The sequence below is a fragment of the Lepidochelys olivacea genome, assembly GCF_965140295.1.
Source record: "Lepidochelys olivacea isolate rLepOli2 genome assembly, chromosome: 1".
NCBI lineage: Eukaryota > Metazoa > Chordata > Testudines > Cheloniidae > Lepidochelys > Lepidochelys olivacea.
This window is the reverse complement of record NC_140411.1, coordinates 316,105,045-316,123,437: the sequence shown is the minus strand read 5'-3', so window position 1 is coordinate 316,123,437 and position 18,393 is coordinate 316,105,045. Positions and strand designations below refer to the sequence as shown.

Sequence of the window (18,393 nt, the reverse complement as noted above, 5' to 3'; positions counted from 1 at the left end):
TTATGTCCAATACTTTAATGGTATTTAAGCATCTGCTTAAAATTTAAGCACATACTTAACTGCTTTCCTTAACGGAGGTGGACTTAAGCATGTATTTAAGTATCTTGCTGAACTGGAGCCTAAATGCCTGGATGAAAAAGCAAGCTTTCCTGCCTGACAGGAAGGTCAACAGATCTGAGCTCTGATAAATTAAGGAGGCAAGTTTGAGAGCTGAGGCTCCTTTATGGAGAACATCTGGCCCCCCACCTATCCTTAAAGAAAAAAAGGGAGCTCAAAGCTCTAGCACCTTTGCTGGTTGGAAGTGTAGCAGTATGGTACAGGGTGGGAAGCTGTTTCTCAAGTAACCAAGTCCCAAGCCAGTTAGAACTTTAAAAACTATAGCTAACCCCTCAAAATCTACCTCTCCCTATCTATCCTCCTCTTTCTTCCCCTACTATTGCCACATGAACAGCTCTTTGCTGGGTAGTGCAACTGTGACCCAAGAGAACGGGTGGGAAGGTGTACAGTAGGTGGTCTGCCCACAAGAGTTGGAAGGCAACGGAGAGGGAGCCCATGCTGTGCCTGTGCAGCAAACAGAACTGATGGTATTTCCTGTTTTGTCTGGTGGTGAACAGGTCCCTCTGGGGAGGCCCCCACCTCTGGAAGATGACACTGATGACCTCCGGGTGAAGAAACCACTTGTGGCGAGAGGAAAAGGATCTGCTGAGGCAATCCACCAGTGTGTTTCAGGCTCCCGGGAGATGTGACACCTCAAGGTGAATGGCGTGTTTCATGCCCAAGTCCCATAGCTGGAGGGCCTCCTGGCACAGGGCTGAAGACTGAGCCCCTCCCTGCTTGTTGATGTAAAATGTTGATGCAGTGTTGTCCATCAGGACCTGCACCACTTTGCTTAAGATCTGGGGAAGGAACACCTGGCAAGCCAAGCGTACTGCCCTGAGTTCCCTGACATTTATATGCAGGGAGAGTTCTTCCTGGGACCAGAGGTCCTGGGTCCTGAGATTGCTGTGGTGGGCTCCCCACCCCAGGTCTGATGCATCCGAGACTAGGGTTATCAATGGTTCAGGGTCAGCAAAGGGTATCCCTTCAATTACAGATCCTGGGTCTCTCCACCAGGTCAGCCAAGTGAGGACCAGAGGCAGAATCGTGAGTATTGAGTCCAGATGGTGTCTGCTTGGGAAGTAGACTGACGCCAGCCACATCTGGAGGGGTTTGAGGTGTAGCCTTGCGAACTGCACCACGTAGGTACATGCCACCATGTGTCACAATAGTTTAAGGCAGACCCAAGCAGTCATTATTGGGTGGATCATGACCTTGGAAATCAGGTCCAACATAGCTCGGAATCGGGCTTCTGGTAGGGAGGCTTTGGCCTGGGTCAATTCAAGCACTGCCCCGATAAATTCTATTCTCTGAACCAGAACAAGGGTTGACTTCTGCTTGTTTATCAACAGACCCAGCACCTGGAAGGTGGCTCAGACTGTACTGATGCTGGGTTGCACCTAAGCCTGCAACTGACCTTTGATCAGCCAGTCATCGAGGTATGGGTAGACTTGTATGCTTTGATGCCTGAGGAAGGCCGCTACCACCACCATGCACTTCGTGATGACCCGTGAGGCAGCCAACAGGCCAAAGGGAAGAGTGGTGAATTGGTAGAAGCGTTGACCCACTACAAACCTGAGAAATCTTCTGTTCCCATGGAAGACAGAGATTTGGAAGTAAGCATTCTTTAAGTCGAGGGCGGCATACCAGTCTCCTGGATCCCAGGAGGGAATGATGGAGGCCAGGGAGGGCAGGTGGAACCTAAGTTTCTTGAGATATTTGTTGAGACGACGCAGGTCCAGGATGGGCCGTAGACTGCCCTTGGCCTTCAGGATTAAGAAATATCGTGAATAAAACCCCTTCTCTCTCAAGTCTCGAAGAACTTCCTCTATGGCCTCACACGTAGGAGGGCTTGCACCTCCTGGACAAGAAACTGCTCATGAGAAGGGTCCCTGAAGAGGGACAGGGGTGGAGGGGTGGAGGGAGGGGTGAATGAAAATTGGAGGGTGTAAGCAATTGTTACTGTACTCAGTACCCAATGGTCCGATGTTATATATAACTACGCTGGGCTGAAAGGCGACAGGCGGTCCAAAAACAAAGGGGGGGGGGGGATGGATCTGGTGTCGAGACTGGTATATTGCCCTTGGACAGACCTTCAAAAGCCTGCCAGGCCCTTCCAGGATATCTATGAGAGCCTGACTGGGAAGCTGAAGTAGGAGGCGGGGGTTGGCGTTGCATAAAACCCTTCTCTTTTCTTTTGTAGGGCTCCTGCCTGGAAGGCACCACGAACCTGGAGGCGGGAGGGGGGGTGGCTGCTGAGGCCTAAAGTGCTTCTTGAAAGCTGGAACCGTGTAAAGGCCCAAGAAACAAAGAGTGGCCCTTGAGCCCCTGCAGCTTCGAGTTCATCTGTTCTGAGAACAGGGAGGTGTCCTCCAAGGGGGAGTCCTGGATGGATTGCTGAACTTCGTGATGGAGGCCAGAGGAATGGAGCCACGAACAGCGCCTCATGGTGACTGCCGATGCCATAGTCCTGGCTGCTGAGTCGGCTGCATTCAGAGTCAGCTGGAGGGAGGTCCTGGCCACAGTCTTGCCCTCCTCTAAGATGGCCATGAATTCCTGTCTTGACTACGGCGGCAGGGAATTCTTAAATTTGGACAATGAGTCCCACAGATTAAAATCGTATCTCCCCAGCAGGACCTGCTAGTTGGAGATACGTAACTGGAGACTGCCCATCAAATAAACCTTATGTCCACAAACCACAAACTTTATGTCCACAAACCTTATGTCCTGTCTCCTGGCCTTTTTATTTTTGGGATAGCATTCGACTGTCCCTTTCTGTCCCACTCATTCGTCGCCAACACTACCAGGGACCCCAGCAATAGGGGTGTGAGTAAAACTACTCAAATCCACTGGCTGGGACATAGTATTTCTTCTCTGCCCTTTTTTATGTGGGGGGAGGCAGAGAAGGAGTCTACTACAGTGTTCTGATGAGGCCCATCACCACTTTGTTAATAGGCAAGGCCACTCTGAAGGGAGGAGCTGCAGCCAGGATGTCGATTAGGCTGCAGCTGTGTCCTGACTCCTTAAGCTCCTCAACTTCCAAGCCCAAGTTCGCAGTTCACCTTTTCAGAAGCTCTTGGTGGGCCCTGAAGTCATCCTGAGGGAGTGGGTTACTAGGGCCTGCAACCGCCTTGTCCGGGGATGATGATGAGGAGGCCTGAGCCAGAGGAGGTGCTCCCTCCTCCTCTACTTCCACCATGTCCTTTGGGGCCATTTCCTGGACATCGGCACTGAGGTCAGTACCAGAATTAGGGTCTGGTGCTGGATGGGAAGAGACGATAGCTCACCTTTCTGACACCATTGAGTATGAACAATGGTAAGGGGGGGCCAGGTGGCAGGGGAAACCCCCAAGGACTCTGGTGGCCAGGCACTGGCAGAAGGGCTGGTACAGTAGTCTGGTGTGTAGGCTGGGTACCGGTAGGTTTTGGGTGGAGCAAAGGATTCCACTTCTGACTCTGAAGAGGAATCTTCCCCTGAAGATCATGGCAGTGCAGTACCTGCTTCTGCAATACCAGGGAACTGGGGACCGCTGCATCGGGACCATGGAGGGCTTGCCCCTGGATGGTGCTGCAGTGGTCAGTGCCATGGTGGAGCTCACCGCACCTTGCTCCCTTCTGTTCCCAGTTGCCTTGGCTGACGAGGGGAGTTGAGGGATCAGTGGGATCGGAAGGGACAGAAGGTCCTTTGCCACCTGGAAAGCCTCCTGGGTTCAAAGGGGCCAGCAGACACCTGACCCCATGGCTGCTCTGGGGAGTCAGTGGTGGGTCCTGTATCGGACCCAGCTATCGAGGCAGAGTCAGTGGCGCAGTCAGAGGCTCAGGGAGGATGAGTGGCCCAATATGGGTCTGACTATGCTAGGCACTCCCGCTTGTCCCTCTTCTGCATGAGAATGGCCTTCAGCCGAATATCCCTATCCTTTCTCGTGTGAGGTCTGAAGTCCCTGCAGATCTGGCACTTCTCTTTAACGGCAGACTTGCCCAGACACATTAGATAGCTAGAGTGCAGGTCTCTCACTGGCATCGGCTTGCCTCATGGGGCACACGGCTTGAAGCCCAGGGACTGGGGCATGCCAAGCCCCTGGGGCAAAAAGTCCCTCAACGACAGAGTCAACTACTAACACCATTCTAACTCTATCTAAGAGCTATATATACTAACTACAATAACTATACAAAATATGGACAGAGAAAGTCCAAACCACAGGGAAAGAAGCCTTGCTACAGCAAGAAGGGTCATTCCAGCAACTGTCACAGAAGGAACTGAGAGGGCGCAGGGCCAGCGGCACCCCTTATACTGATGCATGTGTGGAACACCAGAGGGCGCTAGAGCTGGCCCAATGGATACCACCAAGGGGAAAATCTCCAGCAACTGTGCGTGTGGCGCACACCCCCCTAGCATGGAATAGACATGAGGAAGCACTCGAAAAAGAACAGCAAAGCCTTTCATTGGGGTTTAATTCACTAATTTAAACAGGTTGAGAATTATATTAATTATAGCACAACAATCTATTTAGATGCTAAAAATATTAATATAACAAAACGGTACCACACCTATCTTAAAAGCCCTAGGTGCTTTTGACATAAGATCACAAAAACAAATAATAAATAGTAGCTAATAACTAGCTTTCCCTCAACCCTTCCCCACCACCACCACCAAAAAATCAATCATTCAATATACTTAGCAAGCACACAAACCATACAGCTCACTCGGGCTCTACAGTAGGATCCACACAGACAGAGTCTTGTATGCCACATAGAACACCAATGAAATCAACAGGGCTTCACATGTGTGCAAGGGTCTACACATGTGGATCTGATTGCCAAGTTGGGGACTCACACATTTAGAGCTGAGAACATGGATATTGTTCCTTTAGAATTTCAAAAAAAAATCCACCATGCCCCTCTGGTTACATAACAATAGAAAAACAAATTCATCCTCCTGAATAACCTGGGATGAATTTGCTCCCATATATGTGAAGTCTTTAGCTTTGACTTCTTATATCAGTTACTGTTGGTCACATTAATATGGAAATAAATTTAAAAAACCCACTAACACTCACTAACCCTTCACCTTGTATAATCTGTTCATGAAACCTAATACCAATAATGTTCCCCATGTGGGAACAGCACCAAAGGCCAAGTGATTTTAACTATCTACTTACTTTAGTTGTAAAGGAGCCAGTTTTTGCATAATGATTCAGCATCTGATCACAATGTAGGTTATGGTAATTAATTGCATCCTTTTTTATAGTCCAAAAAAAGGATGTCTCTTCATTTCTTACCAACCTAGACTGGCACAAAAAAGACCCTGTATTATGATTCCACAGATTTAAGATCAAGGAAAGTTTTATTAATATATCCAATACCAACTGCTCATTTTCTGCAGTATATCAAAGTTATACCCACGACTTCACTTTGTGGGCACAGGAAGCTGTGCACTGGCATAGCTGGGATAACTTAGTTGGGAGAACATGTACAGTCACAGAGCCTTTTAATTCTATCTGCTCCTTAGAGCATTTCCAAAGTGAATTCCTCTGAATAACAAATAAGGGCTTGTTGATGTGCGTACGCACGTATGCTCTTCTGCCTGCAGGACCAGTGGAATGTTAAGGCTCCAGGACATATGTATATATTTTTGAGAAACTCCCGGTCCCAAAGAAAATAGTAAAAATGACAGTTGCATTGGAGGCTCTCGTGTCATCTGCTCAAGCCCCATTTTTTAATCAGGTGACTGACTGGCTCATGGGGTGATTTTCTAGACTGCTCATTTGTTCACGGGGTAGCATCACTAATATCTTGAGCATCCATTCACTCAGAGACATATGTGAGCTGCTGTAGAGACAGTCATCCTTGTCTTCCAGAACTATATGATCAGTGAAAGTGCAACACAATAGATGGCCAAAATAACTTGGTGAAGCTTTGGTATGAGTAGGTAGTAATGGCCACATAACCTATCATATATGTGCTCTCTTCTGGACTAGGATAAACTTAATGAAATGTTGGTTGTACAATATCAGTGAGTTATAAGTGATTAAACTAGATGGCAAATAATACCCTGACAAGTATAAGATTCTTTCGTAAGCCACATGGGGCCATCTTCCTACTTCAATCAAAGGAACGACTGCCAGTGGCTTCACTCGGTATGCTACTGGATTAAGTACATGCAATAAGTTGTTGGTGTGTGTGGTTTGTAAATGCAAATGATTAACTAAATGATTAACTAATAAATCAGTCAAGCAACTTCCCTGAATGGCAAGACCACAGATTTGGTAATCAAGTAATAGACTGGCCAGTGCACAGTTAGTTTAATGTACAGTAAAATACAAATTACTTCAGTAGGGGCTGCATATACATTTGATGGGTACTGCATACCAATCTGCTAGACCAAAAATACATCCCATGCTGTTACTGGGCCAAATTCTTCCTACTGTAGATGCACTTTAGCTGGCATTTCCTTCCGCTATCCAGCAGGCAAATTTTTGCCTTGCGTAACTCCATTGAATCCAGGCAGAAATTGGCCCACTGTGGCTGGACAGTAAAAGGAAGTGAATTAAATGAGACAAAAAATTCAAAACTTATCTTACACATATTTTTTAAAATATACTTCAGGAAAAACAATAAGTACATATGTAATCCTACCATTACATCATGAATGTCATCTGAACTGTCAAGGCCAGAAACTTCTTCACACAAGACACTTCTTTTGCCTTTAAAAAAATCATGTAACAATAATACAACATAGATAAATATATTGTTTTAAAGCCCACAGAAGTTTTGAGCAATAGGGAGTTACATCTACAGAGTGCTAGCAGTAGACAAGAGCCCCCAGTCCCAGATAGATTTTGTGAGAGGAGCTATGTGCCCTATAAAAGATGCTCTACATTTATTTGATCTCCCACGACCTGTAGGCTGAGAACATTAGCAACCATAAATTAATTTTTCTTTAATAAATATGAATATTACAAACAAAACCATGTAAAAAGAACATTAAGTTTGCAAAATCAAACACTAAAAAGTTAGGAAATGCCAGCATTAAGGCTGCCCATGCAACCCTAATTCTGCCCATTGTGCATATGCATTACGATGCAGTCTTTAATTACATGATAACATACTATTTTTTCCAGAGAACCAGGTTAGATGGTGCTCACAAACTGAGCAGCTATACAATATTTTGTTTTATCCTCATTGTTAAGTGACTCCATGCTATCTGTACTGCATGCTACTCAAATCCTGCTCTGAAGCCAGAATTATCGATTTCCTTGTGGGCTTTTCTACAGTACTCATCGCTATAGCATCTGACTGCTTCACAAACATTACTTTATTTTCACAACACTCCTGTGAGATGAGCAGGTATTCCTAGAGGATTGCACTTGCACACTTTCTAACTTTTGTGGGTGGAATTTATTACACATGCTAGGGCTCTTGCATTCCTCCATTCCACCCCACAAGCTCCCTGTGTACCACTCTTCTATCTCCCTCTATGTCAGGGACTCCCTGCCTCTCCCTGCAATCTCCTCCCTGATATGGGTTCTGAGTGTTCCACATTGTCCCCTCCACCCATACCAGCGTCCCCCCTCCAGATACACTGTAAGACTTTAATGGGAGCCATCAACCAGTTGTTCTATCTCCAGACAACTGCAGAGCTGCTTGAAGCTGTGGTTGTGCTAACCAGATAGCAGGGTCTCCAGGTGTCCCCCATTTTCCCTCTTTCCATTTTCTAACTTTCCTCAAAATCAATAGGTTTCTGTTCACTGATGCCTAGAACACTCCCTGCAATTTTGGGATTGGAAGTGGCATTCACAAATTATCACATTTCAGACAGACAGACACAAAAATGCCATCAAGTTGAGTGTAAGGCCGTCACAAGTGTGGCCATTTATTCCAATTTTAGCAATAGGGAACTGAGGCACAGAGAAATTAAAGTCACAAGTATCCACTAACTTTGGGTGCCTAATTTCAGACACCTAAGACCTGATTTTTCAGAGTGTTTAGCATTATATAGCACAGCTCCCGCTGACTTCAGCCACAGCCGAGTGCTCAGCACTTCTTTGCAAGTTCGACACCAGTGTATCAAGTTGGGCACTCAGAAATGAGGAACACACAATTAGTGACCATCTGTGAAAAGTCGGGTGTAGGTGACTTGCTCAGCATCACATGGGAACTCTGTGGTTGAGGCAAGAATAGAATCCAGTTCTCCAGTGCACCCTCAAATTGACTTTACCATGAGACCATCCTATTTCTTCTGCAGTTTCCTGCCTCATTTATTAGACAGCTTCCAACTTCTACAAAAAATGAGGTAGGGGCCCTACAGACAACAGACTCATTCACTACACAACCCACTGGCTCCCAGTGCCAATTTTCCTCCCTGGGTTCTTCATACAATCTCAGTCTCCCCCTTCCTGTGGCTCCTTGTTCAAGCTTCTTTGCCCAGCCAGTTCCAATTCTCCCCATTCATGACAGCTCCCTATCGGATCTGTCTACCCTACCCCCGCCACTGTTCCTCGCAGGTCTCAGTCTCCTTGACCAACTACTCCCAGGCTCCCCATCATCTCTAAGAAGTCTCTCCTGAGCATGTCAGAACTGCAATTTTTCAAAGGGTTGGAACTTGGCCAGATATGGGCAGATTTTCATAGGGACAGCCCAAGGCACATCCCTGATACAAAGGCCACCACCTTGCCAAATTTCAAGTCTCTGTCCCAAACCATAGGGATGCTAGACCCTCTCAAAGAAAAGGTCACCAGAATGTTTTTAAGATGGACAAAACCATTGTTTCCCCAACCTTGTTCTCAGAAATGGCCTAATCATTTTAGCTGAAACTCTCCTCCAAAAATGCAGCCTGAGGCAGACACCTGGCATGGAAAATTTCAGCCTAAGCAATTAAAGTTTTGAAAAGTTACATACTGAAAACAGGGCCTTATAATGGGAAGTGAAGGGCAGCCTTAATTATTGGTGCTATTACTGGTGCCACTTATAATATTCTGTGCCAGGAATCATGCCTCTTCACTGGTTGTTTGCGATTGGCCTACTTGAGATATTAATGTAGAGAAAGTACTATCTGTTGGCCAGAGCAAAAGACAGATTCCTGGGTTCTGTTCCTGGCTCTATCACTGACTTGCTATCTTACTATTTACCATTACTAACTGCTTGGGTTTATATATGAACTTCCCCCCTAGACATACTATAACCTAACTGTCCATTAGGAAGTATTTTATACCTACCTCTGAAGCAGCTGATACGAAAACTGTTACAGACAGCATAACTTGCTAAATAGACCTCTGGCCTGATCTAGTCCAATAATTTCTATGTTCCTATCACCTTGTGAAGTCACTTAACTGCTATGTGACTCAGTTTCCCCAACTGTATAATGGGAATAATTATGCTCACCTGCCTCCAGCAGTGTTGAGGCTTAGTATATTATTATTTGTAAATAGCTTTATGTTTGTTGGAAGAAAGGTGCTACAGATGCAGGGGGTTAGACTAGATGATCTCCTGAGGTCCCTTCCAACCCTGATATTCTATGATAATATGATTAATGATGTCAGGTCAGGCTATGCCTGCTACAGTAATGAGAGTAGATGGTACTACCTGAGGCTCATCAAACCCACTGCCTTGTAGGAGGGCATAAGGCTAAGGAAGCAACCCCTGACAGAAAAGCCCTACTGCCTTGTGGGTGAATTCAGGAGAATGTAAGGCTAGGAGAGCAAACTCAGACAGAAAATCAGGAGTGGAGGCCCTAAACTGTCAGGTACTAATATTTTAGTATCTTTCCGGCAACTCCTGCAGTGGATCAGGTACAAGATGTATTGGTTCTGCCTCTCCTCTGGATTTTACCAGTGACGCCGAGAGGGGGGTCCTGATGCATGGGCAACTCAGGGCCTCCATATCATCTGCCCAGGCTTGTGCCTTGGAGAAATATTCCAGCTTCACCTCAAGTGTCGACACAACATGGGAGGCAGTAGTCACCGGTTCTAAGCTCTTACTTGACTAGCGTAGAGTTGAGCGCCAGGGGCTGTCTCCGATGGTGGGAGAGATCATTGTATCTCACTGGATAACAACCGCCCACCATAAAACTGAGCAGCACCCAGACAACAGGGTGTTGTCCTGCCACAGTCTGCCTTCAATGGGTGCTGGGAGCTTAGACTTTTATAACTTGACAAGTGGACTGTAACCAACGCACCAGGCAAATCAAGAAAAAGAAAGAAAACATCCTTAAAGATAGGGTGCTAGAACGTTTGCACCATGACAACTGGATTATCTGAGGACCTTCAACAAATCAACGATGCATGTAAAACTGCTGCGATCAATGACAAACTGAAACGACAATGTGGATATCGCATCCCTCCAAGAAACATGGCTCCCATCAAGCGGATCTCTAAGGGGAAAAAAGACTACACATTTTTCTGGCAGGCGAAAAACGCTGAAGAAACACAAGAGCATGGAGTGGGATTTGCCATCAAGAACTCACTTCTATGGATGATTTGTTATACCAATAAATTAAAAACCAGCAGGATCTTATTAAAGGGAAAAAGGCAAAATACCACATTTATTGTGAATACAGAAAGAATCATAGTAAGCAATTAGTTACAGCTATAACATTCCATTCAATCTCATATTTATTCACACATTCATTCATTCATACACACACACAGGTTCTGCAAGGTTGTTATCATAGTTACCAGCCTTAGAGTTGCTCATGCCAAGTCACTGGCCAGGTGGCCTGGACATGAGGAGGGAGCAGAGCCTTGTCAGATGCTCATCTGATGCTCCTGGAAGTTGGTATGCAGAATCAGATCCCAAAGTTCTCACTTTTTAGAGTCTATTTTTATAGGAATTTCTTCCTATGCCAGTCTGTGGGAATTGCTTCATCATGCTGTTGCTGAATCAATCAGCAAATAGCACATTCCTGACGGCTCCGTGCTGCTAGATGTTATCTTGTTCTTTGGTGCTCCCATTCTTGAGGCTGTTGGGTGGATTCCAGTCTGCCCTTCGGGGGTCCTCTGGTTATTTCCACTTGACGCCTTCTTCAGCCGATGGACACTGGATTCTTAGGCTGGCACCTCCCTGATCATTCAGTTATTATCCACACCAAGCATCCATCTACATACATCCTCTCTCTCTATTTTAATCACAATTGTTAATACAACAAAAGGGCGGGGATTCTCTGGGTGCTGTTTCTGTTGTAAGAGTATTGCTTTGAGTCTCTCTCTCTGTGAATTGCTTTGAGAACAGACTCTGTCTTAGAATGTACTAACACAATTAGCAGCTTGCAAGTTTCACACATAGAGGGAGAGAAACAGTACCAAAAACCAAGAGACCTCTTAAATTAGTAATACCCTGGAATTTAAACTATGGGGAATCAAACGCATTTGTGATTTTAATACAGAACGTCTTTAATATGATCCAACAGATTGAGCCACGTACAAATGGATCAGAAAGAATTTTGGCATCATGCTTGTTCACATCTGAGGGCCCAGTCAACCTTGTGAGTGTGTATGCCCCAACACTCTCCTCATCATTGGACATCAAGGACCAATTCTATGACCAGTTGAACAGCACCATCAGCAGGATTCCAAAACATGAGTATGTTTTCCTGCTAGGTGATTTCAACGCAAGGGGAGGAGCTGATCATGAAAATGGACCAACTGTCTTGGTCAACACAGAACTGATAAGATAAATGGAAATGGTCAGAGAGTGCTAGAATTTTGTTCCTACTACGACCTTCATTCTTCCACTCAAAGCCACAACACAAAGTATCTTGGAAACATCCCTGATCTGGCCACTGACACCAACTGGATCTTATCACCACAAGGCATACCAACCTTATGTAATCCTTTACCAGGTGGAGCCAGTAGCAACCAGGGCCAGGTTCAATACCTTTTCAACAATACAACACAGAACCAGCTCAAGTTCCCACCCAGTAACCTGGGAAAATTACACACCATCCCTGGGTACCTGAGAGGCAATACTTCCCCACTCACAAGCACAGAGTCTGAGTGTAGAAAAGAAACTTTTAATGAAAGGAGGGAAGTCACCTGACATTAATTAGGGAAAATGCCACAAGCAGGATTCATAATCATAAAACTGTGAGCAGGACACCCACCCCAGAGTGCATGGGGCAGTGTCTTCTGCCTCGTGTTCTTGAGTCCTACAACCAAAAGTTCCTTTTCTGTGCTCCTCTCTGCTCCCTCGCCATACCCCACTCACAGTGGTTGTCTTTGGTCAGTGAGGACCAAGGGTTCAGAGGTGCATCTGTGGGAGTTCACCTCCCACGCAGGGAAGGCGGCACCTTGCTTGCTCGACCATCTGAGAACTCGCCAGCCGCAGTTCCTCTCCGCTGGCCACCCTGCCAGCCATCATTCCTCTCTGCTGGCCACCCTTCCAGCCACTGTTCCTCTCTGCTGGCAACATCAGAAACATGTATGATGGGCTCAAAAAAGCTTTGGGTCCAATTTCAAAGAAGACAGCCTGAGTCATCCTGAACAGACTTCAGACCCTTGCAGACTTCAGACCCTTGCAGACAGCATCTACCCTGAATCACAGTACAGTTTCAGAACAGAACTGAAAGATCTACTATCAGCGTGACCTTTTGCTGAGAAAACTACAAGAGAAATGCAGAGAACAAAAAAAGCCCCTTTACATAGCCTTCATCGATCTTACAAAGGCTTCTGACCTTGTCAGTAGAAGTGGACTATTTGCACTTCTAGAAAAGACTGGATGTCCCCCACAAGCTCTTAAGTATGATTCGGTTCTTCCACGAAAACATGTGTGGGACAGTCCAATATGACAGCTCAGTCTCCGAGGCTTTCCAGATTCATAGCCGGGTCAAGCAAGGCTGTGTACTTGCCCCAACTCTGTTTGGGATCTTCTTCTCCTTGCTACTGGAACCAGCTTTTGGTTCCTCAACTGAGGGAATCTACTTGTAGACAAGATGAGAAGCTTTCTGATGGAAAGCTGTTCTATCTTGCAAGACTTAGATCTAAAACCAAGACACGGGGGATCCTCAATCAGCACCTCCTCTTTGCTGATGATGCAGCCATGACAACTCACACAGAAGCCCATCTCCAAAACCTCACAAACAGTTTTTCCAAAAGCCTGCCAAGACTTCAGGCTTACGAGAAGCCTAAAAAAGATGAACATAATGTACCAAGGAGTTGAAGAAGCACGCTTCATCAAAATCAACCACTATGAACTCAAAACGGTGAACAAGTTCATATATCTGAAGGCCTCTATCGCAGCCAACCTCTCACATGAAACAGTTGTTTCTGAGGCTGTGGATGGCATCGTGTTCTGCATGGCTGAGGTTATGGGGCAAGTGACTCATAAAACTCTCATAAAAAAGCAACCTTCCACACAAACTTCCTCGTGGCTGGACTTTATAAAAACTAGACAAGCCATTTACAACATACACTTTGCTTCTCTACAGAGGAAAAACGACATTAAACTATCTAAACTGCTACATGCCACAAGGGGCCATAACAGTGGTTCCCTTAACTCACCCAACAATATTGTTAATCTATCCAGCTATACTCTTAGCCCAGCAGAAGAGTCTGTCCTATCTCGGGGCCTCTCCTTCTCCCCCATCACACCCACAGACATGACACAGTTCTGCAGTGACCTAGAATCCTACTTTCGACGTCTCCGACTCAAGGAATATTTCCAACACACCACCCCACAGAAAGCTTCCTACCAACACTACAAAAAGAAGGATTCTGGGTGGACTCCTCCTGAAGGTTGAAACAACAGACTGGACTTCTACATAGAGTGCTTCCGCCGACATGCACAGGCTGAAATTGTGGAAAAGCAGCATCACTTGCCCCACAACCTCAGCCGTGCAGAACACAACGCCATCCACAGCCTCAGAAACAACTCTGACATCATAATCAAAAGGGCTGACAAAGGAGGTGCTGTCGTCATCATGAATAGGTCAGAATATGAACAAGAGGCTGCTAGGCAGGTCTCCAACACCACATTCTACAAGCCATTATCCTCTGATCCCATTGAGGGTTACCAAAAGAAACTACACCATCTGCTCAAGAAACTCTCTGAAGAAGCACAGGAACAAATCTACACTGACACACCCCTAGAGCCACGACCCAAAATCCATAAACCTGGGAATCCTGGATGCCCCATCACCTCAGGCATTGACACCTTAACAGCAGGATTGTCTGGCTATGTAGACTCTCTCTTCAGGCCCTACGCTACCAGCACTCACAGCTATCTTCAAAACACAACTGACTTCCTGAGGAAACTACAAACCTTTGGTGATCTTCCAGAAAACACCATCCTAGCCACTATGGATGTAGAAGCCCTTTACACCAACATTCCACACAAAGATGGACTACAAGCTGTCAGGAATAGTATCCCCAATAATGTCACGGCAAACCTTGTGGCTGAACTTTGTGACTTTGTCCTCACCCATAACTATTTCACATTTGGGGACAATTTATACCTTCAAATCAGCGGGACAGCTGTGGGTACCCACATGGCCCCACAGTATGCCAACATTTTTATGGCTGACTTAGAACAACGCTTCCTTAGCTCTCGTCCCCTAATGGCCCTACTCTACTTGCGCTACATTGATGACATCTTCATCATCTGGACCCATGGGAAGGAGGCCCTTGAGAAATTCCACCAGGATTTCAACAATTTCCACCCCACCATCCACCTCAGCCTGGACCAGTCCACACAAGAGATCCACTTCCTAGACACTACAGTACTAATAAACGATGGTCACATAAACAACACCCTATACCGGAAACCTACTGGCCGCTATACTTACCTACATGCCTCCAGCTTTCATCCAGACCACATCACATGATCCATTGTCTACAGCCAAGCTCTAAAATACAACTGCATTTGCTCCAGTCCTTCAGACAGAGACAAACACCTACAGGATCTCTATCAAGCATTCTTACAACTACAATACCCACCTGCTGAAGTGAAAAAACAGATTGACAGAGCCAGAAGTGTACCCAGAGGTCACCTACTACAAGACAAGCCCAACAAAAAAGTAACAGAATGCCACTAGCCGTGACCTACAGCCCCCAACTAAAACCTTTCCAGCGCATCATCAAGGATCTACAACCTATCCTGAAGGACGATCCCTTACTCTCACAGACCCTGGGAGACAGGTCAGTCCTCGCTTACAGAGAGCCCCTCTAATCTGAAGCAAATACACACTAGCAATTACACACCACAACAAAAACACTAACCCAGGAATCAAACCCTGCAACAAACCCTGATGCCAACTCTGTCCGCATATCTGTTCAAGGGACACCATCATAGGACCTAACCACATCAGCCACACCATCAGGCGCTCGTTCACCTTCACATCTACCAATGTGATATGTGCCATCATGTGCTAGCAATGCCCCTCTGTCATGTACATTGGCCAAACTGGACATCTCTATGTAAAAGAATAAATGGACACAAACCTGACATCAGGAATTATAACATTCAAAAACCAGTAGGAGAACACTTCAATCTCCCTGGTCACTCAATAACAGACTTAAAAGTGGCAATTCTTCAACAACAACAACAACAAAACTTCAAAACCAGACTCCAACGTGAAACTGCAGAACTGGAATTAATTTGCAAACTGGATACCAACAAATTAGGCCTGAATAAAGACTGGGAGTGGATGGGTCATTACAAAAACTAATTTCTCCATACTAATTTCCCCCTACTGTTACTCACACCTTCTTGTCAACTGTTTGAAATGGGTCACCCTCATTATCACCACAAAAGTGATTTTTCCTCCCTTGATATTCTACTGTTAATTGAATTGTCTCATTAGACTGACCCCCCAATTGGTAAGGCAACTCCCACCTTTTCATGTACTATAAATACACATACACACCAGCTACTGTATTTTCCACTCCATGCATCTGATGAAGTGGGTTCTAGCCCACGAAAGCTTATGCCCAAATACATTTGTTAGTCTCTAAGGTGCCACAAGGACTCCTTGTTGTTTTTGCTGATACAGACTAACATGGCTACCATTCTGAAACCTGTCATCAGGAAAAGAGGCTCAACAGCTTTCATATGTGTTGCCTTCATTGAATCTTTGGAATCTCTGGGAGGAACAGAGTCACCAACACTGAGGTGCTCAAGCAGGCCAGCATACCCAGCATGCAAACACTCCTCAGAGATGCCATTGCTGGCTTGGGCATGTGTGCCGAATGAATGATGGGTGCATCTCAAAGGACATCCTCTACGGCAAATTGACATCTAGAAAAAGAGCCAAAGGGTGCCCAAGATTGCATTTCAATGATGTGTGCAAGTGAGACCTCAAAGAAATGGACATGGATGTGGATAACTGGGAAGGTCACACCCAGGACCACAGCCTTTGGAAAGAAGAGCTCAATAAAGGTCTCTGGAGTCACGAGGAAGTGGTTCAGCTTAGCAGAGAAAAGAGCTCGCAGAAGGCAGAGCCCAAAGGGACGAAACATCACCTTTAAATGTGACAGATATGGCAGAGATGGTCTCTCTCGAGTGGGTCTCTTCAGCCACAACCACGGCTGCCATAAAACCAATTAAGTAAATTCTTTACCTCTCAGGAGCGCATACCCATGGTCTTTAGAGACTGAAGGATGCCTAATACTACTATATGAATGCTTTTATAATAACTTTCTTGTATTAAATTAATCCTCTACTTACCAGTTATTTAACTACATAGGCATCTTTAAGTGTTACTAAATGTTCTTAACAACTAGGGATTGGGAATCAGAATGAGTACAAGCACAATTGTTGTGATTATCCATACAATGGCTTCATTGAAACAAATGAGGAGAGGAGTTCATCGGTAATACAAATTGGAGTGTGCAGGAAGGGATGCTGTTTACATTACAGCAAATGTTCCTGAAGCTGAAAGAATGGGACCCCTCATTTTGCTTGTGCTGGGGTTAGAATCACTAGCAAGGAAGTAGCACTTCCCTCCCTTTAGGACAAACTCAGATCCATGTCATAGAAGAATCCAGACTCAGCTTTTCTGCTTTACTCTCTGGATTTCCTTCTGTATGATCAAAAAATGGCATAGTAGGCTTGCATGTTTGTTGTCCTTCAGAGACTCTAGATAACATGTTCAGGTTACAGGAAAAAGAAGATTTATTTGCTAACAGCCAGACCTGCAAACTTAACCTACTTACCAGCAAGAGGCTCATCTGGCCCTCAGTATTACAGCCCCTGTAAACCCCTTTTCCTCTTTTCTCAAAATCAGAGACTGAAAGTGAAAATCTGCATGACTAGTTCTGATCATTTTGTGTTGATTATTGTTATGAGAACTACAAACATTTAAAACATGATAGGACATTTGACATAAAAGCAGAAAGCTATTTAGGTACTTTACCATTCTTCCCACCATCTTCACAATCAGCATCACACTCATCATCTTTATTGTCCTGTAAGTCATTTCTTATGGAAAGCTTTCTCTCCACCCATCCTTTTTTCCTTAAACTTCTACGAATTACTGGGTAGGGTCCACAGATGGTAAAAATGTTCTTTTCCTAAGATTGCAAGCAGATACTTTTAAATGAAAACACAGACACTGCCAAAATATTATGGTTTATCTTTAACAAGTAAGGTCTACATCAACACTAGTGCAATACCTTTGAAGTTGCGAGCACTACATTTTGAAAACAAGAGGGGAAACACTGAAGATGTATTCATTAGATTTCAGTGGCACCTACAACACGTTAGGAGCTGTCCACACACACAGGAACACAATCTTTGTCCTGAAAGCAATCCCGCTGATTATTCCACAATAGTATTAAACAATTTCCCTCCAGTAACAAATGGCTGGTTAGCACAGTGGGAATACATATCACCCAGTCACTTTGGGACAGCCAAATTAATGAAGGTGAACTTCAATGTTACAAATGAAATTTTGCCATATAGACAGACAGACATGTTTTATAGCATGAAATCACCATCTTATCTAGGTCAAATGGATTTATGTCTATATCTATTCTCTGTCGCAGGGTTTGTTCCCCTCAGCCTGTAAACCCCCGCAGAACTCAGCAATAACAAATTCCAGTAAGAGAAGAGCAAATGTATCGTAGTTCAGTGTGAGGACGATGTGTACTGACAAAGCTCTGGCACGGGGGCAGTCTTTGTACAGTGCTATCTGCACGATAGCACTGTCTAAACAAGAGGGAGGCTATTTTTAAAAAATACCAACACAGTTTTAAAAACCATTTAGCAAACAGGGTTTAACAACTTAAAAAAACTATTAGCTCATTATGATCAACTTCCAGCTGACCCCCAGGAAAAATATCATTGTTAGAAAACAGTATTGTAAATG

General features: G+C 45.1%; 1 protein-coding gene across 1 annotated transcript in view; it reads right to left on the bottom strand.

Annotated features, from left to right (window-relative positions):
- Positions 1-18,393, bottom strand: part of TTLL8 (tubulin tyrosine ligase like 8) — a 57,483-nt gene that overhangs the window by 29,434 nt on the left and 9,656 nt on the right. Inside the window, exons 5-7 of the mRNA XM_084616949.1 lie at positions 17,440-17,596; positions 6,732-6,799; positions 5,255-5,383 (exon numbers count right to left, since the gene is read on the bottom strand). Coding sequence (XP_084473075.1) covers positions 5,255-5,383; positions 6,732-6,799; positions 17,440-17,596 — 354 coding nt within the window. The remainder of the gene's footprint in view (positions 1-5,254; positions 5,384-6,731; positions 6,800-17,439; positions 17,597-18,393) is intronic.